General features: G+C 43.5%; 1 protein-coding gene across 1 annotated transcript; it reads right to left on the reverse strand.

The window, feature by feature from the left end:
• Positions 1–2,098: 2,098 nt before the first annotated feature.
• On the reverse strand, positions 2,099–26,249 carry LOC309876703 (gamma-aminobutyric acid receptor subunit rho-2; the record flags this gene model as incomplete). Its single annotated transcript, XM_082757325.1, has 9 exons — positions 2,099–2,427; positions 4,240–4,436; positions 5,958–6,110; positions 6,392–6,532; positions 8,043–8,125; positions 10,255–10,478; positions 13,306–13,373; positions 22,040–22,146; positions 26,137–26,249. The coding sequence occupies 9 exons, from the start codon at positions 26,247–26,249 to the stop codon at positions 2,119–2,121; spliced, it is 1,395 nt and encodes a 464-aa protein (XP_082613451.1). The 3' UTR covers positions 2,099–2,118.
• Between the last annotated feature and the right edge of the window lie 157 nt (positions 26,250–26,406).

Consider the following 26,406-nt stretch of genomic DNA (forward strand, 5'->3'; position numbering starts at 1 on the left):
GCCCCTGCCTGCCCTGCTCCCCTGCCCCATCACAGTGCTGGGACACATCCTGCTTTAACATCTCAAAAGTTGCCTAGGCTCTCTTTTTTTTAATAGTTTTTGCCTCTTCAATGTGGTTATCCCCACTTGTTGATGACAGAACTGTCCAGCAGGGTGTGGTAAATGCTGATGGCTCCAAGAGAGAAATGTCAGGCTGGAGGAGAGGACAAGGCTTCCTCTCAGACACTGTCCTCTCCATTGCTTCCCTTCTCTGTAGTGACTTCAGGGCTGTGTTTTCTTGCTTTCATGACCACACAGGACTCCGTAAATGACAGTTATTAACATGGCTGATGAAAAGGGTACACCGTTCTTAATTTAATTACTCTGATCAATTTTGTTTCCAGTAAATCAGTGTGACCATCGGTGTGACTTAGGCAGCAATATTTGAGGCACAAGGAAAATTCTGGGTGTTGTTGACAGCCTAGAGTTGACAATTCCCAGCCCACTTCTACATCTCTTCAGATTTAAGATGTAAGATCTACGGCGACAGTAAGCAGGAAAATTCACACACCAACGAACAGTTACAGTTTTATTATTTGTTTGTTTGTTTCTCCTGTATTAATGTGATTTAGATGAATCTTCCTGGCCCAACCCTAGTCTGATGTGTAATTGAATCTTATCATTGAATTGCTTTCTAACTTCAGTCCCAGATCTTCATACTTCAGGCTCTGCCCATCCTGCTGAATTTCAGCTTGGCAACCAAATGCTTTGATGAATATAATCTCCTCCACAGCCAAAAAGCCATGGTGTTTTTTTAAAAATAAAAGGCATGCAAATTAGTCCATCATTGTCTTGCTGCTATTGTGTAGAAACATTTGGGTTTTGTTATCAGTGCTGTTAGCAAAGGAAGGGCAGATATCACTGGATGGAAAATGAAATGCCAAGCTCTGTAGTTGGTTACAATGCTTTCCAATAGCTTCAAAGGACTTACATTGACCTTGTAGCCAGAGGCCAGATAGGGTTTCACTGAATCCCACAGTATTATCCTTGCCACTTCAGTCTCTGACATGTCTATATTTCTGTGGAAAGAAGTTCTGACAGGCATCTCTCCCACTTGATCCAAAATCCCTAATCAGAAGGGCAATGTGTTGATTTGGAGAGGCATGTCAGGATATACTTTTTCTCCGTGGGCTGCGCTTTCCTCACAGGGGTGAGGAAAATCTTTGATAGTTACCTGTGCTTCTCTCAACAATGTTTTCTACTTCTGAAGAAAATGATGGTCCCAGAGATGATGCTCATTCCCATGCAGCGACTGTTCATGCTCCTCACAAGTTTTCCTTCTCATTTTAGAGGTGAGGTGCTACGTATCACGTGCTGCACTTAGCTTATATGGAAACACATGCCTAAACCTCCCTGTTTTCATTATGCACATACCCTGGGAGCCATCTGCTGTGAATTCATGGGCTATGAATTCATTGTTCTGTTTTATCCACTCACTCAAACATACCACCTGCACTCTGTAACCAGCCCTATGGATCCTCAACAGCCAACAGTCTTGCTGGTATCGAAGTAGGTCCTGTCCAGAGAGAACACAATTTCGACCCTAAATGGATGTTTGACTCATAAGTCAATGGAAAGAAACATGGTATTCATAAGCCAAATAAAAGTCGTTGGTCAAAGAGAGATTTTTGAAAGGAGAGACCTCATTCAGACCCCTTTCAGGAGATGCACTGCCCAGGCCGCTCTTTGCAAGTTGCATACGTCAAATCCCCCAAGACAGCCTGTGTCAACGCACTCTCTGGTTGTCCATTGCACAGCAGGCAGCTCCAGTGTTGCCAGCCCCAAAGATACATACAGCACCTTTTGAGCAATCAATGAGCACATATTTTCAAGTATGAGAAACAGCATGTATCACAAAGCAAACAGGAGCTGGGGAGTGGGTTGGAAAGCAACTGGCACAGCAGGCTTCTCCATGATGTGCATGGAGTTGCCCACTGGCACGTGTCCTTCACTTTACCCGCCAAAACAGCTGTAAAATGTTCAGATTTCTGGCTTTGCATCCAAACTGAACTTAAAAAAGAACCAACCAAGAGAGTTTTGTAAATGTCTTTTGCTTCAGTCATTGCTGTGCAGTCGTGCCTAGCTAAAGACAGACCAATATATCAAATTAAAAAATATATAGGTGCCTGGAAATATTAATCTGGAGTATTTATCAATTGCATGAGTGTTCTGGATGATGCGTAAGCCCACATGGCCCTTCAGGCCTCTCTTCCTTGATGAATTAGATGCGTTGCTCATGGCTAAGTGCACAACCATCTTTTCTTGTTTTTCTTCCTCTGGGACCATCTGGCTTCTTGTATATCCTGCCAGGCTGTTGGCATCAGATTCACTGTAGTTTCCATCCAGCATCATAGTTTTTGAATGAGGTATTCCACATGTACATGGAAACTAGGAACACAAACAAGAAACACAGCTGAACACTGGAAGAGCACATTAACAACAGAAATGGTGTCTTTCTTTTAAGAGTTTTCTCAGCTAGTTCTGTTCAGCCTTGCTATCTTGAGATTCCTTGTTTTGCATTCTTTGTGCTTACAAACATTCAAAGGCAAGATACAGTTTTATCTGTGTCAATGGGTTATTCAGTACATGTTATGGAAAAAGAACCAAGTTCTGTTTCACAGATAAATGCATTTCCTGTGTAAAACTGGTTTTAAATGAAGGCAAGATTCAGTTAGAAGTCCAGTGTGAAATCCCAGCTCTGTTTAAGTCAATGTCAAAACTCATATTGATTTCAGCAGCGCCAAAGTGCATCCCACAGTGAATACAGGTAGAATTTTGAATAGCAAATACTATATTCGCACAATTAAAATCTGTATGTTTTCTTTCTCAGCAACATGGATTATATGAAATATGAAATATGAAATATGAAATAAAAATGGATTCCAAAACCTCCTTTCTGTGAGGGGCTGCTGCCTCTGATTCCCCACAGATTGTTCTGTCTGCTTTCCTCACCCAGTAACACTTTGCCTCCAGTTCCCTCTTCTGCCAGCTTTGATGGTTGGATTATTCAAGGAATTGTTTATATAAGTTCAACTAATGTAGTAAAGGATATATACACACAAATACAGTATATTCAGGATACTATTGGAAAACTCCACACTGAAGACTTGCTTCTCAATTTAACCAACAGCTTGTATTGCTTACTGAAAGCCTGGAAAATGATTTATGAACTGTTTTCTGTGTTACAGTCATAACCAAATGCTTTGATAGCAGCAGATGGTGTTAAGAAAAAAAATCTGACAAGTTTGTAGCCCGTTTGCTCTAACACGTTAGTCCTATCACTCTGGGAACTTTTTGGAGCTCTTCATGTGTACAGTTGAACAACTGGGTTTTAAGACATACTTTATGCAAAGCAGGTGTACATGCAACTTGAGGGTTTTTTTGTTCCATAAAGAGATAAGCTTAGTTTTATCTCTCTTCAAAGATAAATCGTATCTCTTTTATCCTCCTCTCTCAAACAAAACAACAAAAAAAAAAAAGGAAAAAAAAAAAGAAAAGAAGAAAAAAAGAAAAAAAACAACCAAACAAACCAAACCAAAAAAAAAAAAAAAAAGGAAAGAATTATGTTAGACACTTTATCATCAACTGATGACAGATCTGGGAGATGGTGGGTGGAAGGGAAAGCAGTTAAAGGCAGCAGGCTAATTGTTGCAGGACCTAACAGAGAAAGAAGTACATTCTGCAGATGTACTTTTAGCCCCCAGTTCCCTTGTTGCAGTTCCTTTGGTTTAATGTGCTGTGTGCTGACAGTCACCCAAGTGGACAAGGGAGCCTAATGTACTAGAAGGCCACCTCCACACAGTCTTAAATCATACCTGTCTCCACAAACACATACACACACAAGGACGCTGCATAATTTCACCCTGCAGCAATTTTAGTCTCTGTCTACATCAATAAATGAAATACTGCCAAAGAGTGTCCCTAGGCATGGGAGCTTAACTGACAACACTACTGAAGTGTCAGAAAGGTCTCTGGCCTCAATTTTGTCCAGGCCAACAAGCTCCAAAACAATCCTGTGTTTGGTTTGTGAATTAGCTGGGCACTTTAAAAATTGTGAGCATAAACTTGGCTGTTAGAGTATGCTTGGTCTCACAGAACAATGCTGCTAATACACCTACTGAATGCAACAGAAAGACCAGGCCAGCTTTAAATACAAATGAATAAATAAATAAATGGCTAAACAAGATCAGTTTTCCTCACCTTTTCCCGGAGCTTCCTCTCCTTCCGCTCTTGCACAGTGGTCAGGTAATTCACGGCCGCATATTCCAGCACCGAGAGGAAGACAAACACAAAACTGACCCACAGGTAAATGTCCACTGCCTTGATGTAGGAAACACGGGGCATGGAGGCGTTCACCCCCGTGATGATCGTGGACATGGTCAACACGGTGGTGATCCCTGGAAAGAACCAAGAGAAATAAATGTTACTAGCTGATCCAGTCCATAGGGCTTTTGCCTCAAGAAAAAATAGAATTATGCTCTACAGAATGTTCTGGCAGATAATAGATGTGAAGTATTTGTTGATAAGTATCTCTTCTGGTGATGCAAAACTGCTTTACCACCTGCACTTTGTGCATATGAAGGGCTGAGTTTCAAGGAAACTCAGAAAGCAATCTGACCTCTGGTCACAGCAAAAGAGGATTTGATCTAAGTCACGGGCACTATAACAGGTGTGCAATGAAGATAAAATTAATACTTTTAATTGTGTGGTAGAAAGGTTTTATATTAAAGAGTGCAAACGAATGGCATGATGTTTTTACCTCTAATACTTTGCAGTTTGAGCAGTGGGAATTAAAAAGTTTTGAAAACCACCCCCATGCTACCTATACAGATGCGTGTATGTGTAGCTATTTGTATGTAAATATATGTGTGTGTGTGTGTCTGTGTGTATATATTTCAATAGATATAGATAAAACCCTGCAAAATAGTATATGCTTACTTTGGGTAGTCATGGAGACAAAAATATTTACAAATTGTCAAAGCCACTTAGGTAGAGAAATGTAGCCAAAAAGCATTGACAGCTACTTCAACCTTTTCAAAGTAGTGACCTCTGCAAATACAGTTAGTGTTGTTCATTTTATCATCATTTTCTCTTTTATTTCTTCCTTTTTTTTTTTTTTTTATATCCATTGAACAGACTTCTTTCAGTGGAGTAGATTCTTGGCTGCCTCTTCTCATATGTTTGCTGCAGTGCACAGCTTTCTAATTGAGACAAGGTGTGGGGCTAAAATACTGTTTTATGTTTTTAGTATTTGAAACCTTACATATCAAAATTCAGATATTTTTCTTTCTCTAATCTTTGTACGGAGTAATAAACAAATCATTTATTTCTATTCTCAGATGAAAGCATTTCCTCCAGCTCTGGCAAAGACAAAGCTCCTCCTGATGGGTCTTCAGATGTCCAAAGATGCAAAGTGGTGTATGCAGGATTTTCAAGCCTTCTCCTTCCCACTCCTTCAAATGAGAGACATCCCCACTCCAAAACCCCTGGATCCTCAACACAAGGCACACTTGGTTGAGAAGACACACACCTGGGCAGGATTCTGCTCTGGATCCAACTCTAGGCACTGATGAAAGCTATAACAGAAGCCTTAACCTCTGTTCAGGTGCTTAAACTGTAAAACATGACCCTCACTGACAGCAGCACGCGTCTCAGCACTACAGGACTGGGCAATGGGATAAAATCTTGGTTCACTGACGCATGAATTATGAAACCTCTCTTCTCTGCCCACTTTTCTTTTTTAAACCACAGCTCTCTCTGTCCTGAACTAAATATAGAGGATTGCTTGGCAATGACGGACAAACTGCAAGTTTTGCAAGATATTAATCATCAGTTGCTTCCCCAAAAACTTTAACAGTTCCCTTTCCTGCCAAAACTTTCACATTCAAAGATTTTCACACAGTCGGGATTGCTCTTACCCAAAGAGACTCTGGCAGGTACTGCTCGGCGGTCAATCCAGAAGGACACCCAGGACAACATGACCATCAGAGTGGCAGGGAAGTAGGTCTGGAGCAAGAAGAAGAAGATGTGTCGGCGTAATGTGAAGTTGATGTAGAGGCGATTGTACCATCCTGTGAGAAAGGAGGAAAGGCAGAATCAGTGAGAACAGCCCAAATGGCAGGTGCAGCCAGGCAAGATCTTCCTTTTGATCTTTCATTTCTAGAGGGTAGAGAAAAGGCACACTGATCCTTCAAAACGTGAGTTGTCCGGACAGTGGAGGCTGCATTTCAGTGTCACACAATCCTACAGGAGACAAGTGCGAGAAGGAGTTGGACAAGAGCCCTCTCACTAGCAGCCAGTATAGCATTAGCAGTAGCTTTAGCAACAGCAGCAAATCAGAAAAGTCCAATACCTGTGCTACTGTAGAAAGCTAGTCTTGATGTGGTGTGGAATTTTTGTATCAAAAACTGAGACAAAGAAATCTTCTCATCCGTTTTCAGAGATTCATTCCCATTTTTCCAATACAGCATCAGATCTTCATCAGTGTAAGCATCTTAGGGAAAGAAAAAACACAATGTAGTGTGGTTTTAGCTTGGAGGGGGGGAAAAAAAGAAAAGAAAAAGGATTAATAGATCTAGAGAACAACAGACAACAGATTAACAAACAGAAAGTGGTCTTTAATGTGAAGCAATACCACAAAAAAGTTTTCTAATAACAGTGAGTGAAAATGATCTTACCATATGATATAGCAGGGCAACAACAACAAAACAACATGGCATCCTGATTCAGGGAAACACATTGTCTTTTTTACTCTATATTGGTAAAACTACAGGAAAATATGATACTTTTCTGAGCATCACATATCAAAGATCAAAGTATTGCTAACTCATGAGAATAATTCAGGAAATAGCTATGCGTAAAATGGCTGAATTTAGAGGAATGGGGAAATGCAGATACCTCAAGCTGTCTTGGAATGACAATGGCAAAAAACAACAAGTGTGATTTGAAGCAAAAATCTAGAAATGTTTGAAGACTGTAAGTGAAAATCTTAAGGAGTTATTTGATATATTTGGTGGCAGGAATGGGGAATGAAGGGGTTGTCAAGGTGGCTGGGTGCTGGAGCACAAGGTGTAGGGGGGTTCCACAAAATCCAAAGCTGCATCAAAAGATTCTTTCCAAGCAAGTAAAAGGCAACTTTTTCATGATGAGGGCAGTCAAACATTTGAATATGTAGCACAGAGAGGTTGTGGAGCCCTTATTACCTTGCAGATGTTTAAAACCCACTGAGACACAATCCTCAGAAAGCCACTCTAAAGTTCTCCCTGCTTTGACCATGTTTGACCAGCTGGTCTCATTATCAACCTAAAAACTAATATAAATTATTGCATAATTCTGTGGTTCTATTGGTTCTAAAGGAAAATTTCAATTAAATGGCTGAGAGGACTTCAAAACAGTTAGACATAAGTCTTAGCCCAACCTGGAGAAAGTTTACAGAACAGCCATGAAAATTTTACTGTTCATTTTCTCCACAGAACAACTCCTTCCCAAAGAAGCTGACCCCAAGCCACAGAGTTTGCAGGATCACGATTATCATACATTAGCCACGTGGCTGATGAAATTTAGAGAAAATCAATGATCATTATACTCTACTTTGTGCTGTGACACTTGAAGGCACCAGCTGCCAGTCAGCAGCAATGAACAGAACTCAACTTCTCCCCCAAAATTTCTCATCAGCAAGCTGCTGAGAAACAGTATATATTGAACACTTCTATTGATTTTGTTTGTTTGTTTGGTTGGTTGGTTGGTTGGTTTTTGTTTTGTTTTGTTTTGTTTTGAAAGTGCCATCTACCAAAATTCATACAAGAATGCTTTCTGTGACAATTCCCATGTCTTGCAGCATAAGGCCCAGATGTACAAGCCAATGAGTCAATACAAAGACTATCAGTGACTTTGGTGAGCTTTTTTTTCAGGCTTTAAAATAGACTGTATTCTGAAACATGTCCAGTTGATGTGAGTGCAGCAGCTCTGGAGCAAGCCTAGCTAGGAACACAGGTACCACGTACAGCTTTCCAGCTCCAGAGAACACGTCTGAGAGTCCAGGGGGAAGCGGCTGAAGTCCATGTTGCACATGGCTGTCACTGTGATCCTAGGAGGCAAAAACGAGAAAGGCTGTTTTCCATGAGGAGCAATGAAGGGAGAACATTAAGACACACAGGCAATTTTACATCTTTAAAGCCAGCAAAAATCCCCAAGAAAATGCCTAGCAATTCTTCAAGTAGTAGGGAGATGGATTATACTCAGAAACTCCAGTGGAAACTGTAATTTCAATACCTGTCAAGGAACTAAAGTACTGTCTTGGACATTACAGTAATACTAATGTCAATACAGATATTTCCACCATGTTTTATATCCAACTATTTCCCTAGAAGGCAAAAACAAAAGAATAACTTCACCATTTGTGTGTCAAGGTCTTCTAATGTCCAGTTTGCTTAAGGTTTCCTCATTTTCCCTTTGATCACTCTCCTCTCTAGTCACACCAACAATAACCCAAACCTGAGGAGCATGACCAGCCTTACTGCAAGACAAAAAATTCCTCCAGTATAGATATTATTAAGGCAAAAATAGTTTATTTCTGTCCTCAGACCAATTCTTTATATCTGTGCAGTGCATTTCTGTGGCAGGGGGTGTAAGATGGGTGCAGCTGTATTTCAAGGTATGAGATTTGCCTCTGTTAAGTTCACATCTTAGCTAAAGAGCTGCAAAAATCACAGCTCCAGTTTTTAAATGAGTCCACTTGTGCAGAAGATTTTGTAACAGGTTTTTCAGTGGGTCGGTGAACTTGCTCTCGTGGATGGTTTTGCAGACGAGCTCCCAGTTTTAGTAGGGGCAAATCAGCTGTGAGTCATCATTACAGAAGCTGACTTCTTTTGGCTGTGACCATTTTCTAGATTCGTTGCAGATGTCTATAAACAGCTGTTCTTTTGTTCAAGGGACCGTGATCCAAAACCTACGTATTCATCACCCCAGGAAAGCACATGCTGTTTCTTTTAACTATAAACTAGAGCAGAGTTTTGCCATGTGAGCCAAACTTAAAAACTTCTGTGTGGTACCTTTGTCCTTTCCAGTTCCAATAAAGTATCTTTAACATCTTTAGGTGCTTAGTTGAGTTGTGAGCAGTCAGACCTTTCATGCAATAAATGGCTTCAAAAGAGGGAAAGTGTTCCTAGATGTTTGGACAAGATGGGATTTTGTAGCTCAGTAGGACTCAGCAAAACGGAGTGCCCTTATAGTACATCTCCCTTTCTTACACGTGTTTCTTTGTGGTTTTAATAATTTGTCGAGGCTTTTTCAAATAAATTAGAACTGTGTTTGGAATATGGATCCAGTGAACTCTAGGGCACCCTGGTTTGGTTGGATATTGTCCTACTTAGGAAGATATCATACACTATGCTTATTCTTTCAAAAGAAATAGCCCCCTGACTGAATTGAATAAATAAATAAAGTAATAAATAAATAAAAACACTTTCATAGCTTTTGAGAAATATTTTACCATAACTAAAGTGAGTAAGTTCCAGAAAGGTCCTAGAAAGGAAATCCTTGTGCCATGAAACATTAAAAGGTCGCTGTACATTGAGGGCAATTTTCCTGTCCCGGGGAATGTCCTTTTGTCTGGGTTCTTTATTTTTTCTCCTCTGGCAGCGTATTTTTCTTTGCGTCCTTTTTTGCGTTCATCTGAAGGAAATGCAATCAGCTGGGCTGTGCCTCCAGATTCTTCCAGCCAACAAATCTGCTAGAAAATTGGGGACTCCAGTGTGTCTTTAGTACTGCTGTTTCAGCTTCAGTAAACTTAAACCTTTACATCAACATAAAAATGAAACAAACAAACAAACAAACAAAAACAACCTTTTTCCAGACAAACAGGAAGCAGAATAGGATAATTATAGAGGTCACCATCTGGTACATCTGCAGCTTCCAGTTTAATCACACACTGACCCCAGGATGAACATCCCTGCTTGACTAAGCCTTCCTCTGACTGCACAGACTTAGGGGAATGCTTCCCTCGGGGAGATTATCCTGTTACTGCCCACAACGTGGTCTCTCGCAGTGTCCTGCAAAGCATCTGGTACTGGAGATGCTGGAAACGGGGCTCTGCATCAGCTGTGGGAGCAGCAGAGTCAGCAGCAGCAGTTTTGGTGATCATGGTAGCCACATTGGGAGCAAAACTCACAGCAAAGCTCCAGGGAGCGTCCAGGAAGCACAGGGCTGTGCCCTTACCTCATGCTGTAGAGGACGTGCCCGTCGGGGAAGACTCGCAGCATGATGTTGTCCGTGGTCGTGTCGTGAATGAAGGACCTTTTGGAGTGCACGAAGAAGACGTCTGGGACCCAGATCTTCTTCACCAGCCTGCCATCAAAGGTCATGCTCTTGTTGGTGGTGCTGGGGAATGAGAGGCGCTCGTCCTTCCAGTAGTGCCTCAGGTACAGAGTCATGGTGAAGTCCTTCAGGAAAAAGGGAGAGAGCCAGAGAGAGGGCTGTCAGAGCTGCTTTTCACATCTAAAACACACCAGAAAGAAAACTCACTCCCAGCAGGCAGATGAAATCCATCCCCTCTGGGCTTCTGCTTATTTTCTGGAGCAATGCTCGTTGTGAATAGATAGTCCTGACAAAATAATTTCAGCCAAAACAAGGCATAAATCCACAAACAGTGGATTGTAGTGCCCAGGAAGGCGGTCCTGAAGGAGACACGAACATGCCCTGAGAGAAGCACTGCTCTGCTGGGAGGATTCTTCAATCCCAGCAAAATTATCTTCAAGGACTATGGCCCTGAGAGTATGTTGGAGAGGAAAACCTTTCAAAATAAGCTTAATGGTCAGGCTAAATGCTACGTAACTCACCCCTACAAGAACTGAACTGTTGCAAGCAGCAGCCAAGTGGGGGAAGCGTTTTCCCTACCAAACAAGCGTATAAATAAAGCTCTCTGCTAAGCTCATCGAGGGGGCAGGAGCTGCAGCCACACGGAGGAAAACATCTGCTTGCTGATCCCAACCTGGCAGCTGCTGCATTCAGAGCTGCCTCTACTCCGTTATGCCGAGAGATCAAATACACTTTTTTCTTTATATTCCCAATTAAGCAAGTGGTTACGGGAGCTGTAGCTGTCAGTCCTGGGCAAGCAGCAGCCCAGGCTCAGATCTCTTCCTAACCACTCAGCAAATGCGTTTTAAAACCACCACCACCTCCTCCTTTCACTGACGACAAGCCATCATCTAACCCGACTTTCCATTTCAGAGGGCTCCTCTGGCAACACTCTCGCACTGCCTGTGGGTTTTTCAGGAATATATCAAATACATCAATATATGTACACATTTGCAAAGCTGGAGGACACCCCAGCTTCCTCTCCGACCACAGTGGAGACCCACCAGAGGGTCACTTCTGCTCGTCCATGTGCACTGGCAGCTTGTTCCCTTCTGACCAGCACACATGCTCGGCACAACCTGAAACAAGGGGGTTATGTCACAGCCCATGAGTAGGAAAGTCCCTTAGGAAACAAGTTTTGTAGAGAACCAGGAGAACAATAATACCTGCTGGAGGCACAGCAAGCATACAGAAGCACACGCCCTGCATCTGGCAGCACATTTTGTGTTTGTGCCATGCTCTGGGCAGCCTTGAGAGCATCCCCCACTATCCCACATCGGTCCTGGATGGACCAGTACCTTTTTCAAGACCACATGCTTTAACCAGCCGTGGCTGCTTTCCTTGGCATGCAGTGTCTTGCAGGTGCAGCAGGTTGTAGATGATGATACTTCGGTCTGGTTGCTTCTTGGCACCAAAGCTGGGGTAGGTAAAGGCTGCCTGACCAAGGCCAGCCAATTTCTAGGACCGCTAACCTTCAGAGGGCTTCAGAAAAGCCCTGCCTGCAGCGTGGAGATGGGGAGAGCAGCCTGGTGCATACACAGCCAGCCTGGTTCCCTGCCCATGCGGACAGCTTGTTGTCCTCTCCACAAACACCCACTCACCTGCTGGGACAGACCACTTGAAAAAACAAACTAAGGTAACCCAGGCCGACCTTGCAGGGCATCCTTCCACCCCAAAAGCAAGTCAGCAGCTGCTGTGGGAAGTGCTTGTCCTGCGCTGGGAAATGGGGATGCAGAGTTATTGTAGATAGCTAAGGGAAAGAGAGCTGGCCTCACAACTTTCTGACGGGCAAGATTTCTGCTGAAATCAGACACTACTCAGAGAAAATATTGAAAGCTATTTACTTGTGCTACATCGGCCTCTGTGCAGCTGTGACATTGTCCTGGTATATTAATGCTCCAAATCTTGCAACAGCCTTTTCCTGTGCTTACAGCTCCCTCACATGCTTCATTGCATGCATCCCCCAAACCCTCTCTTTCAATAGTCGGGCAGGCAAGCCCCATTCTTGTGAAGATGTAATTGCATTGCAATAGCAACCTAAAGCTCTTCCCTGACATCTTCATATTTTGCCTGGACACCTCCAGATATGGTGCCCAAGAACGAGGAGGAAACAGCAGGAGGAGGAAGAAACCAAGAAGCTTCCTCTTCTCCTCTATGTTCCCCTTCCCAGTTTGCTTTCAGTCTTTTTATTCCACTTCCTATATCCAAAACCAGCCAAACAAAAGGAAAATGCTTGCTCCTTTCACTAAAAACACCTTGAAACCAGTTGAGGGTTAAACTGCCTATATCATTTCCTTTTTTTAAGTAATAAAAAACAAAGATACTGAATCACAGCTGAACTCAGTGCAAATTTCTTGAACAGGGACAGTGACTGAAGAGTAATTCCCCACCACCAAATTCCACTTGGCAGAAATGGTTCAGCTCCCTCCTGACAGTTCCCAGCCATGTGTCCCAGCAAGGTTACTCCTAGTGATGAAGACACAGAAGCAGCTTTTTCTTAACTATGATACCAATTTATTTTTCTAACACACCTCCTCAAATCATGCATTTGAAGCAAATGAACACAAAGGTTCCCTAAGGAAGAAGGCTCTTGGAAATAGCATGGCTTACATGAACCTGACCATATACTTTCAAATATTCATGTGCAGCTGTTTAATTTTTTTAGCTGTGATAGAGTCTTCATAGCACTGATTATTCTCCTATTTACGGTCCCTTTTTCCTTTGTAGTTTAAATCTTCATCTGAAGGTACAGAGATAAGCCTTTAATCACCATCTGGTTTTAGCAAGTCTCTTTGTATTTGCCAAACACTGCCATCACTTTCATGTGACCGATAATTTGAAACCCGTTGAATTTCAGGTGGGAGGGACTTTTTGTGGCTAGGAATAATCGAGCCTTAAAAGAGGATTACGTACCATGTCAACCTCAGAAATACTGTCCAAACTTTCAACTTGCACATCCACCCCAACAGGAATTGCAGGGCCTGTAGGAGAATGAGATTTATATATGTAAATAACTGTTCTTTTATATCAGCTGCATTTAATTAGCACTACAAGGTAGCGTGCAGAACATTTCTGAGCTTATGGTATGCTTTCCTGCCCATGATCCTCGAACAGGGGGGCAGGGAGCAGAGTCAGTGAATGACAGCAGTGCGAGGCCCTTGTGAAATGCTCGATTCTCTTCCCCTTAGCATGCACTCTGTCCAGCTTGGATAAAACATCTGCATTTGTTCTTAAAAGCTGAGCCAGCTCACTGTACATTTTACATCTTTATACGAGCCAATTTAGCCCCAAGAACAGGGAGCTGAGAGGGAAAAGGTGCAAGCAACGAGATCTTCCTTGTGGGTTTCTCATTTCTTAACAACACGTGCTACATTAATCCCTCAAGAGCCCATCACCATTTTCATTCATATGACCCACTGATGATGTTAAGGGTTTTTCACAGCTGTTCTAAAGTTAGCAACCAGGGAATTCACAAAGAGTAAATGAGCAGAAAGCATCCCATAATAGAGGGAAAATCCTCTGCTCCTAGAAATGTTGCATCAAAATTTCACTGTAGACTGCTGCAGCTCTGCAGATGTGTGGGACTTGCCCAGCAGAAACGAGGCATCTAAGAACTATGGTGGCCTTCACGAAGGTTTGCAAGGATTTTTAGGACTTAAATGTTGAACCTGACCAGAAGCTACATGACAAGTAAGAGGCACCAGAGTCCTCTTCTGGATCTAGATCAATATTAGCACCTGGTGCGTCCCCACAGGCCATCGGTGCTGGGCTGGGTGCAGGCAGCCTGCAGCAGGCCCTGTGGAGCAGGCCCCGGCTCCTCAGCACCACCAGTCCCAGTTTAAGTGACTGCTGCCCCCAGCAGTGAAGCTGAAACACAGCCAGCCCAGCACCTTCAGACAATTCCTAAACGCTTACAAATGCCTGCATGTCACAGTCAGACACACTGCCGTGCACTTTCCCTGGCTCTATTTTAGCTGCTTATCCACTCCAAGGAATCACTGGAGGCCGAGGAAATTGTCTCCCTGCTGGTATTCAGTTCTCTTTCTCCCACATACTCCCTGAAACTGGGAAAACCCACAAAGCCCCTGCCTGCATCAGGTGCTGAAACGCAGACCTGGTGTCACAACTGCTTCCAGCAGCAGGGCTGAGAAGTGCTGATGGTTATTCCTCTTGCATACGAGGCTTCACAGTCCAGGAGTGCTCATTTAACAGGTAGGAACAGGTCCCCAGATTACACTGTCGACAACTTTCAGTGGAGGGTGAAGTCACATAGAGTATGGCTCAGCTCACCAAGCCCACAGAAAATTAACCCATCCAAAACCAACATCATAACTCATCAGAGAGAAGCAAATCCACAGCTAAATCAGAGAGATCTTTTCCTTGGCACCCTTGTCACGAGTCCTCCTGACTTGCTCCTTGCCTTGGGAGGAGAAATGGCTTAGGTCCCCTGCAGCTGTGTCATTCCCAACGTGCCATCCCACAGACAATGACCAGCACCTGGCCCTTCTGCCACACCACAAATTTGTCATCTCCTGGTGTGGCTGGAGATAGCAGTGGCTTTGTTAAGTGGAAATGCCATGCCAATAGCCTTGTCCTCTTCAGTCGAGTAGTTGTGGAGGAAGATAAGCCTTAACAAGCAAATGAGTTCTTTGAGTGCTGTTTTTAAGGAGTCTGTTGGTTAATTCTGGTCCTTTCAGTTCACCTAAGAAGTGATGTTACATCTCACTACAAACCCTGCCTATCTTACACCCCACAGCTTCCAGACTGCAAGAGGCACTTTCTGCGTGTGGATGCTTAATTTAGCCGTCTTTCAGGAAATTGCCAGCCATCCAAGTCTATTTACTGCTGCAATTTCCGCGCTTGACTGAGCGCTAATCATAGACTTAAAAACAGAAAGAACACCAACAACAGAAGAACCCTGCCACGTTGGTGCTTGTCCCTCTCTTCTGTTCCTTCCCTATCTGCACTTGCAGATAAAAGACCATGTCCATGTTCAGAAGAGACAATTCTCTTTTTTCATGTTCCTGCAACAAACGCTCAGCTCAGCTCCTAGATAAGCAGCAGTTACCTCATTGCAAGAGAAAAGCCCAAGGTTCATCCTGAAGCTGCCGTGACAATTTATTATTTACAGTTTGTTAAAATGAAGTGTATCCAGTGTGAAGTTGGACAGTCTGGAAGGCCCTAGAAAGAAGAAACTTGAGGCTGTGTTGTACATCAGTGAAAGTAGTTTTTTCTTCCCTGCAATTAATTATTAATTTGATGGATGATAAAACAAGGAGTAGAACAGAGATGGAAAAAATTTTTGAACTCTGTGTTCAGACACGAAATCCTTAACTCAGTACAAAGATGACACTGTAGAACTTACTGATCAGTGGAAATATTTACTCTGCCTTTCTTTAGCACACTCCTACTACAAGCAGCAGGAGAAACCATTGGTTTTCCCTTCTCCCTGCTCCTCTTTCAGCATGTGGGGCCGAGGTGATGAGAAAGCACGTAAACAGTAAGAAGGGGATGCTGAGACACCAAGACCCCAAGGAGGAAGCTGCAACAAGAGGCTGGGCTGGGCAGGATGAAGGATAAATCAGCAAGTCCCTTCACCAGGTGATGGCTATAACTAATAATGATGATTAATTCAAATGATGATTAATGCTAATTGCTGTCAGTGTTACTGCAAGGGTGACAGGAGGAAGATGCTGATGCTTGGGAGTGAAAGTGAGCAGGCAGCACAAACCACTGTGCAAATAGAGCAGTGTGCAGCACGAGCTAACTTGTGTAGGCAGAGAGGGGTGAGTGAGAGACAGAACTTTAGGCAAGGACACGTGGCATGCAAGGGATGTGCACAGAGACATCACCCATGCTTGTACAGACTGAGAAAGCGAGGTGTGAAAATGAGATGCTTTGTGAGATCCTGGGAAGACTTTTAATCCTGTCTTTCTGCTAACTAAATTGTTCAACCACTGGGGCTCCAAGTTCTTCCCCAAATTCATCGCCAAATGCCACCAGGGATGACTAAACTGACAAAATCTCTTTACTGGGAGGGAGCAGAGGATGAGGAAGGTGTGAATGGGAAGGGAAAAAAAAGCTGAGATTGCACCTGGCACACCGAGCAGGTATACAGGGAACAAGTAACTGGCACCAAAAGGAAAAAAGTCTTCATCACCTAGCGTTTACTTCTCATACACAATATTTTGTCAATATTTTTTTTCCTCTTTTTTTTTTTTTTTTTTTTTTTTCCCCTTCAGAGATGGGAAATACAAAGGGGTCAGCTTGGAGATCACAAGCAGGAAAAGACCTAGACACTGTAACATTGGAGGCATCTCAAAGATCAGGCTTCTCTCTAGCACAAGTGATAGGAAGCCAAATGGATTGCAAAAGTGGTGGATTTAGCCAAAGAGAGGAAGCAAGGCTGCTTTGCTCAAAGCCTGTAGCCCAGCAAGGTTTGCAGATCATGCTGAAGGGTCTCTGAGAAGCGTCAGCCAAATTCATGGAGTTATTCAAATTAAACATGAGCTCAAGTATTTATAGATCAAGGTCTAGAGATAAATTGTATAACCTTGACATTTCTTCCAGAAACAGCAAACATATCAACATCAGTCATCTCCATCACTGTCCACAGCAATATCTTGCATAACACAAATCCTAATTCAGCAGGACTGACACATCCAGAAAGGGGAAAAAAAAAAAAAAAAGAAAAAAAAAAAAAGTCAGACTCCTACTTACAATACAGAAATGAACTAATCTATATCCATCTATAAACTATTCCCCTAGCATCTCAAACACGGCACAATGGCAGCTTCTAAGCAACCTCAAGACACTTGTGCAAGTCATTAGCAAATTTGACAATATTACCATCGAAAATTGAAAACTGGAGATCATCTTTTTGAAGAAGATATTTACATTTGCCTGTTGAGAGGGGATTTAAGCGATCTGCAGCGCAATCTGAGGCTGATGAGAGCACTTAGGATTTACTTGTGATATGTCTTCTGTGAAGACAGGCTGAGGGAGCCGGGGTTGTTCAGCCTGGAGAAGAGAAGACTCCAGGGAGACCTTACAGCGGCCTTCCAGTGCTTGAAGGGGGCTACAGGAGTAATGGGGAGGGACTCTGTCAGGGAGTGGAGTGATAGGACAAGGGAGAATGGCTTTAAACTAAAAAAAAAAAAAAAGAAAAAAAAAAAAAAGAAAGTTTATATTAGACATTAGGAAGAAATTCTTTACTCAGGGGTGGTGAGGCCCTGGTGCAGGCTGCCCAGAGGAGCTGTGGATGCCCCATCCCTGGAGGTGCTCAAGGCCAGGCTGGATGGGGCTTTGGGCAACCTGGGCTGGTGGAAGGTGTCCCTGCCCATGGCAGGGGCTGGAATTAGAAGGTCTGTAAGGTCTGTTCCCATCCAAACCATTCTTTGATTCTGTGATATGACAGAGCACCATTACACCCCATCACTGTAGATGTACACCTTCCAAAACTGCTCCAGTAACATCTTATTTCTCTAAATTCCCTTGTGACAGTGTCTTTGCCTCATACCAAACTTGGGTATTAGAACGACACGGAGGAGCCAGCCTGTCAAGGCATTTGTGGCTCTATAGGCCTTTATTCCTTTGCCAAGCGCATGACCTGATATCCTGAGGACCAGTGGTGAGCGCACTCCCTCATTTCTCTTCCCTTTGCAGAAAGGTGCTGAGTTTTGTGACCTACTCTTCAACAAAAGCCACTAAACATTCAGCTTAGGTGCTGCCCATAGCAAAGACCCAATACAGAAGGCCTTTAACAGAAGATTCACTTTGCACCTGCACTCAGTGGTCAGATGGGGAGAACAGCCAACCCAAAGCTCAGACACAACAAGCCACCATTTTGGGTGGGTCCTGACACCAAGGTGACTTTGTGGCTTGATTCACCTTGCAAAAACTCCATTTGAATGCCAAACTCTGTCCCAGGGTACACAGGACATCCAGTCTAGGGCTAGGTAACCTCTCAAGGGAGCACAGAAAGTTTCCACAAGTCCAGCTGAGGAACAACTTCAGAAGATGCCTAATGTCAAAGCCTGTCACATCCCAACCATCTTGGCCTCTAAAACCACCCACTGAGGAGCAGCAAGAACACTGCAAAGGGCCAGTCAGTTCCTCACACAGCAGAAGCAGGCACTGGCCACAAACTTGATGTTGTTTGGGTTTTGTTTTTGTTTTTGTTTTTTAACACTACAGCAGGTTTTGGAAGATTGGGGGAAACGTGCCAAGCACCGTGAAAATGCCTTTAGACAGTTTTCCATTCCTGTCCTGAGACTAAAGCTTCGTGACATCTCTAATTTATCTCTTTGGCAGTGTTTTCAAAGGCTTGGTGTGTTTCTGTGAGTCAGTTTCTCCCTCCCCTCCTCTATCTCTGAAGGACTGAGGCAGACTTAGGCCCCGAGATACAAATATCTACATGTGAAACAAGCAGGTCTGAGACTTTTTTCTGCTGCCAGGGATTTTGCAAATGCCTAAAGTCTTGTAAATGTTCCTAAGAGATCCCCAGGCTGTAAAAGCCTTCAGGGTTCCTGCGTGTTTGTGTATACATAACACACAGGTGTGTATATTATGTCTGGGGCCTTCATGCACTCAGCAGCTGCCACAAACTCACTGATGGCCTGTCATCGAGGGAGAGGTGAGTTTTATTCCAGCCCCATTGTGTCAGTATTCGTGACACAAACCCCAAGTGAATGGCTGATGCTTCATTCATCCCACCACTCATCCACCCTGACAGAAATACTGCCCACAGAGGGCAGCGAGGGCAGGGCGGTGGTAGGCTATCAGGCTACGAAGAAATGTGATAAAAGTACAGCACGGGGCTGTTCCTAGGCAAAAAAGATACGGCTATTTTAAGTATCATCTAAAGCTGCTTATTCACAAGCTCCCTGTAAAATACGAGATGTCATAGATGAAATGCTTAAAATGGATGTTCAAGGAAGGCAGCAAAACAAACATTTACATAATCTTTAAATATTAATATTAGTAAATAATACCTGAACATCTGCTAGCTCGTACAAGGTCACTGACATGGAGATAACTCCCCAAGGGTCAAACCAAACACAGTTTATTTTAGGCTGTGGGCACTACTTTGGGCACCAGCAAAGCAAAAATCTTTGTCATTTACCACCGTACCCAATGGCCTGTCTCTAATGGGCTGAGAGCAGGCGGGACAGTGGTGCTCACTGGGCTGTTAACAGCACAACTTACACAACACTCGCCTGCTCGCTTGCTCTCCACAAAATATACTTCTTCTTGAAAAGCCTTTCACTTTCCTCTAATGTTTTTCTTCTGTTTCATCTTGCACAGCCTGGTCACAGCTGTGCTGGGCTGGCAGCTTGCTGGCTGCCCTCTGCAGACCAGCAAGCATCACCGTAGGCATGATAAAGCAGCTACAGGCTCCATCCCCTTTTTATAGCATTCATGAAGTTGTAGGCTGGTCCACCAAAATTTTTGAAGGCTAACAGCCTTCAAAACAGTACATTATTTCACTGCTGAGCACATTATTTCACTAAGCTTCAGAACCATCACATTTACAGTATTGGATTTTTATTTTTTTTAATAAACTAACATATTCACAATTTCCTTATGATGTGGTTGGTTTATTTTTTCCAGTTGAGCTGCTTTTTCCCAGTTGGAACATAACATCCCAGTCCCAGCGCACTGTCACAGGGACAGACTCTCCATTAGGCCATGGCCCCTGAGCTGCCCTCAGAGAGCAGAAAATGTCTCAGGGCAGTGACCAGTTGCAGTCACACACATCCCAGTGGCTCTTCTACACTGCTTCAGCAGTAAAAAGGCCTTCTTACTACATGCAGGTCAGACTACTTCAGTTTGACTGGCATTACTGCAGTAAAAAGCTGAAGGAACTCACAGTGCATAGCAAAACACCCCGTGTAACTGTTTATGTCTGCTTGGTGTCAGCTAGGCACAGAGATAATCCTCATGGGCTCCGTGACACTGAAAAACAGTAAAAATGAGATGTCTGCAGAAATACTGTGCAGTGATGACACTGGACATCAAAACCTACACCATCAGCACAGCAGAACAAAACCCCTCATATTCCCCTGATGGACCCCAGAATGGCTGAGGTTGGAAGGGACCTCTGGGGGTCATCTTGAACATGCCCCTGCTCCCGCAGGGACACCCAGAGCAGGCTGCCCAGGACCATGTCTTTTGAAGATCTCCAAGGAGGAGACTCCACCACCTCTCTGGGCAACCTGTGCCAGTGCTTGGATACCTGCACAGTAAATAAATTCCTCATCATGGTGTCTCCTGTGTTCTAGTTCGTGCCCATTGCCTCTTGTTCTGTCATTAGGCATCACTGAGATGAGCCTGGCCCCATCTTCTTTGCACCGTCCCTTCAAGTATTTCTGTACATAGATGAGAACCCCCTGACCCTCCTCTTCTCCAGGCTGACCTGTCTGAGCTCTCAGCATTTTCTCATTGAAGGAGGTGTTCCAGTCCCTTCATCATTGGGATGCTCACAGCATCCCAATCTTTAATGATTTGGGTTTCTAATGTTTTTGAGGCACGTGCTTTGAAGCTTTTCTTTACTACCTGTACCACTAGAAATATTATCTCTCTATACTTTTGTGTGTTTGTTTACCAGCACCTACAACTGCATACAACCTGGCTGGAGAGGAGATACCAGCACTGAGCCATGATCTCTCTTTCCCTAACCAGCTGGTGAAGAGACCCACCTTAAGCAGCACGTGCAGCCCCCTCTAAAGGAGCAGGGATGCCCAGTGCCTCCTGAGCCAGCTCCCAAACCTCAGCCTGGAGGTGGATTTGCATGTCTGGGTTTGTCACCAACCCCGCCCAGGGGAGATTTCCCTCTATTATACCCTGAAGACAATTTAAGGCAAACTCTTCTACTTTAGAAACTGGACAGGGTAACATTGTGCTTCCTTTGAGAAGGCTGATGACGAAGGATGCAGTATCAGCCATTTAGCAAAAGCTTTAGAAAACTGTTTTTAGCTCTGGAGGGGCTTGGTTATTGAACGAATCAGAAAAGGAGGCCAAGAAGGATTTTCTTGCTGGTGTATTACCACATTTTTCATCCAGGCACATTTTCTGGCACTCCCCTACACCTGCAGTAGTGACCCTAGAAAGATCAGGTGAGCATGTTCCAGTAGCTGGATACAACACGAGACAGAAGCAAAGGTGACGGAGGCCTCCCTATTGATCCTGTGGTTGCTCTTGTGGAGTCTGAGACAAGATTTCCTCTGGACAAAAATACTTCATTTTTTCCTAGCAATGAGACCCACCTAATGAGCTTGTTACTATGCAGCTCAACCGAGTCAACTGAGAAGCTTTTTGTGACTTCACAGCTACAAGTGGACATTAAAACCTGCAGCTTGGGCATCTTCCCAAAAGAGAGAAATACCTGCCAGGAAGCTCAGTCAGACTCTGGGGAACACTAGCACAAAGGAGCTGGCGTTAGCAGCAGGAAGGAGTGCAGCTGCACAGAGCGCAGAAGGCAACGGGGAGGGGGTGAGGCCTCTCTGAAGCACCTTGAGGTATCTCCTGAAACCATACACATCCTCCCCCTTCACACTGGTGTAAGAGAGAGACATCTAACTAGAGGCATGGTTATTATTTTTTAAAATAAATGAGCATGAAATTAACAGAACCACTTTGTTCTTACCTCCAAAGGCTGGCCGCATGGTGAAGTCATGGTCATCGACTCTGAGAAGCTGCTCCGTCTTCCCTTTCCGAGTTTTGGTCACGTCGTGGTTCTTCTTGTAGATGTGGCTGCAAGAGAGAGCAGCGGCTGATTGCCACCTGCCAGGATTCACGGTCCCTGCTAAGGCTGTCAGTGCTACGGTACCATGAGAAGGATGATTTTTTGGTAGGGGTCACACAATGTCATACGTTATTCTGGGGCTATCTGCCCCATGAGTATCAGCTGCTGGTGCAGACACAGAGCTCTGTCTTCTGGCTTTAAACAGTGACAAAAAGTCACTCATTTCCATCCACAGCAGCAGGAAAAGAGTTTTTGTAATAAAGAAGTCAGCAAGATACACTTCACTTTTCTGAATATTTAGGGGGAGGTATAAAATAATCAACTCTTTATTTGAAGATCGGGGATTATATGAGGACAATAGAATAAGGATGAAAGCAAGCCCCTGGTGAAAGCCACTGGAGTGGCAGGAGTGGATAAGTAAGCACTTTCAGAAAACCCCATTCAGCAGCCCTGGCCGTGCCCCAGTGGTGCAGGAAGGAGGGCTTGAACCATCAAATTCCTCAACCCCTTTGCTCGAGGCATAAGTTCTGACACAGCTGTAAATGTTGACACAATATATAACATACCACATGTCAGCCACTTAGTAAAAGTGGCTTTTATTTATTTTAAACAATAAATAAAAAGAACTACATACAAAAGGGTTAAGATGCATTTGCCTGTGTGGGAGGAATATTACTGGCTGGTAAAGAACAAACATCTTGGAGACAAAAATAAAGGGATTACTCTAGTAGGTACAAAAAGTACGAGTAAATTAGGATTCTAATCTTGATCAAAAATTCAGAGCTTACAAAACAGCTTCCACTCTTATAAGCATGGCTGTGGAAAGCCTGTGCATGTGCTCAGGAGTCATTAAAATACAAATCATGATGCATTTTTTTGGAAAACCTAGGGCTGCTGACAAAGCACCCCACCCTGCCTCTCCTGCAAACTGTCATCGAAGAACGATCTTACCGCGTCTGCTCAACTTTAACCCCTGTGGAAAGACCCAATAGTGGTGAGACACTGCTCAGGGCAACCTCTCTGTCCAAAGGGTGAAAAGCCAACAACAACAGTAATAAAGCAGTAAACACTCCGATAAAACTTTGGATCACATGCTGTACGAAAAACCCTGACAGCATCATAAGGCCATCGTGTAAATCGATGGCACAGCCTCCTGGCAGGACCAAGCTCCCATCAACTCATTTAAAACCATCAAAGGGCACACAGGAGTAGCAAAGAAAACTCGGGGGGCAGAGGGGCTGGGGACGCTGGCGATGGTTTAGGGAGAAGGTGGAGATATTCAGGAGCTTCCTGAGAAAGGGGTGGTGTTTAACAGCCACCACACAATCATCAGGTCCTCCCCGTCCCTGCCCTGCACATCCCGGATGATTCAAAATTTACAGATGCAGAGGTCTGTCATCTAATTACGAATCCATTTAAACCTTTTACAAAGATTTTTCATAGAGTAAATCCAGTGCTCGCTGTCTTTAACATATCTGATTATAGGTTTGGCAGGGTTTCTTTCTGCTTTCTTCATATGCTTTCTGCAGTGTACAACTGTTCATTTAAAGCCACCCACCTTCTTTGCACTTGACTCTCCATTTTTGCTTGTCGATTAGAAGAATGTCTTTTAACCATAAATAAGTAATAATAAAAAAAATCTGTTCTATTGCTGTTCATGTTTTTAGTTTGCTTGGAGCGAGCTTTGTGCTGCTGTGCCCTGGTGGTTGTCTTCTGCTTCTGGGACCCAGCCCAAGGCCGGTGGCACAGCATGCCCAGAAAATTTACTGAAATCCTCCAAATTGCTACCTGCTTCCAAAAATCTTGGTAGGAGGTCTTTAGCTAACAGAAGTTGAAAGCAACTTCTGGCTCAAACACAGAGTTTCTGCTGGCTGAAACGTGAGGCAGGGGTGCGGGAGTAAGCGAAAGTCAGGGGAGAGCTTCTCCTTGAGCAAGTGTTACCCACTCAGCATGGTGAACAAGGTTCCCTTCCCACAGGGAAAAATAACACATTGCAGAATGTAACACCAAGCAAAAGAAGAGATTAAGATGCAGAGGCAACTGTTCAGCTGGCATTTCTTAATTTGGTTCCAAACTTCACAGCCCTAACTCTGCCACAGCGTGTTCTTGTCCTGTGGAGGCACAGGATCAACAGCTTCTCCATACACACTTAGAGGAGACCTGTCCCAGAGCCTGAAGGAGCAGTGAAGCCAAGCACTCAGCAATCCCTGGCAAAAACCTCTACAAAGTGTTCAAGCAGCGAAGGGGAGGCCTGCACTCACGCAACTCAAGCAAGATTCTCAAAACACCATAAAGAGCTTCAGATCAGGTTGATGTATCACATTAAAAGGCAAAAAATATCAAACTTCTCAAACGTAGGCTCCCAAACACGGGAATAAATCTTCTTGGCTAAGTCACTGCTGTAAAATAAATCTGCTATATTCCTCATGGTAAATCATCAAGAGAAATACGAAGCAGAAGATGTGATGTAGTTACTAAATAAGGATGCTGTTCTCATTTCTCTTACACGATTAGAAAACCAGCATGGGAACAGGTTTTAATTTGCTTTTACTAGAGCAGGCCACTGTTCATAGCTGATTTAGACACTTTATTTTTTATAGGTAACTGGAAATTTAAGCTATCTATGTCACTGCTCCATACACTCAGTTTGGTAGTATAGCAGAATTCTCTGTATTTAAAATATCATTCATATTTGACACTTCCAAATATTTGATTATTTTATACTTTTAAATAAGTACGTTGCTTGCTATTTGAAAGGATATGTACTGTTTTGTTACTGCAAAGTAGATGATCTCTACCGTATGTGAATGGTTTGCAAGAAAATGCTAATCTCGAATGCCCCAGAAATAGAAAAATTTTCAGAGTTAAATGAAAGATTTCATTCAATAATTGAGATTCTGTTGAAATCATTGGCAAAACTTCAGACAGCTTTCAGATTTCAGGATCAGGCCCTGGCTGTTTCAGCTTAATAACATTTATGTCACTGAAAACATATAGACTACTGTATTTTTCAAAAAGGCTGTATAAATCTAAGAACACATTGGGGGCTCTGCTTTCAGTTGTATCACAACATTTCTTTGCAACGTGTGCAAGTGACAATGCTCCCTCTAAAATAAAAAAGTTCAGTGTAATACAGAAAAAACAAAAAAAACAAAAAACAAAACAAAAAAAACACACCAAAATAAATAAAAAGATGAAGCTTTACAGCCATAGAGAAGCCATTTAATAAGGATTAACCCAATTTTATTTCTGAGCCCTTGGAACAATGAAAAATCTTGTAAGATATAATTGCCCCTGGATGACATAACCACAAAAAAGGATAACATCCTTTGGGCTGTCTGGCAGGTTTGGAAGATTATCTTTTCTAATGTAAACCTCTGGTCAAATCTCAGCAGCATTAAATCTAATAAAGTTTACCAAGACCTTTAACTCTTTCTTGTGCATTTGCTTGACTTTAATATATATATATATTTTTTTTAATTTCCACATTTTTTTTCAAAATACATCTAGAATTTCACAATTCCTGGGTAATTTTCTGTGTGTTGTTAATGCCGTGCATGCAAAGCAACACCCCAGGTTGTTTGGTGATAGCACAAGTGAACAAAAGCAGCTCAGACAGTCCGACAGAGCAAACAGCCTCCTCTGGAAACACTTGCGTTGGTCTGACACTGAGGAACAGGTAGATTTGAACATCTCTGTTCATTGTTCACGTTCAACATCCCCGAATTCTCTCTGCAGCTGGGCTATTCACACGCGTCTAAGAACACCTTTACCACAGAGCATGCAGAAGTTGTCAAGGAGGCTACAAAACCCGCCTCATTTACCGCATCCTTACACAGTTAAAAGCGAATATGGTATCAGAAAGTATTCAAAAATGTGATTTGTGAAGCTGTTCTCGCTATAGACACAAACACACTGACAGGGCAGGTTTTAGGACTGTGCAATACTGTACTTATACACCGCAGGAAGAGAAACGTAGGTATTACAATAACCCGTACCTGGCTTTCTGCACCTCCAGCTGGCTTGTCCACCTCCTCCTCCTGTGCTTTCTGCTTTCCACAAGAAGAACCAAGCAGAAGATCAATAAAAGGAGCTTTGTGAAATAAGGCATGCTGCTGGAAGCGGCTAGACACGCCGTGCTGCCGTAACCCACCGCGGCACGAGTCCCCCCGGCTGCGAGCATCGGGGCGCCGCTAATTCCAGCATTGCCTGGCTGCCAGCCATCGGCAGCAGGAGCGCTGCGCTCCCGATTTCATACTTCAGACAGG

This window comes from Aythya marila, assembly GCF_965140915.1.
Source record: "Aythya marila genome assembly, chromosome: 3".
NCBI lineage: Eukaryota > Metazoa > Chordata > Aves > Anseriformes > Anatidae > Aythya > Aythya marila.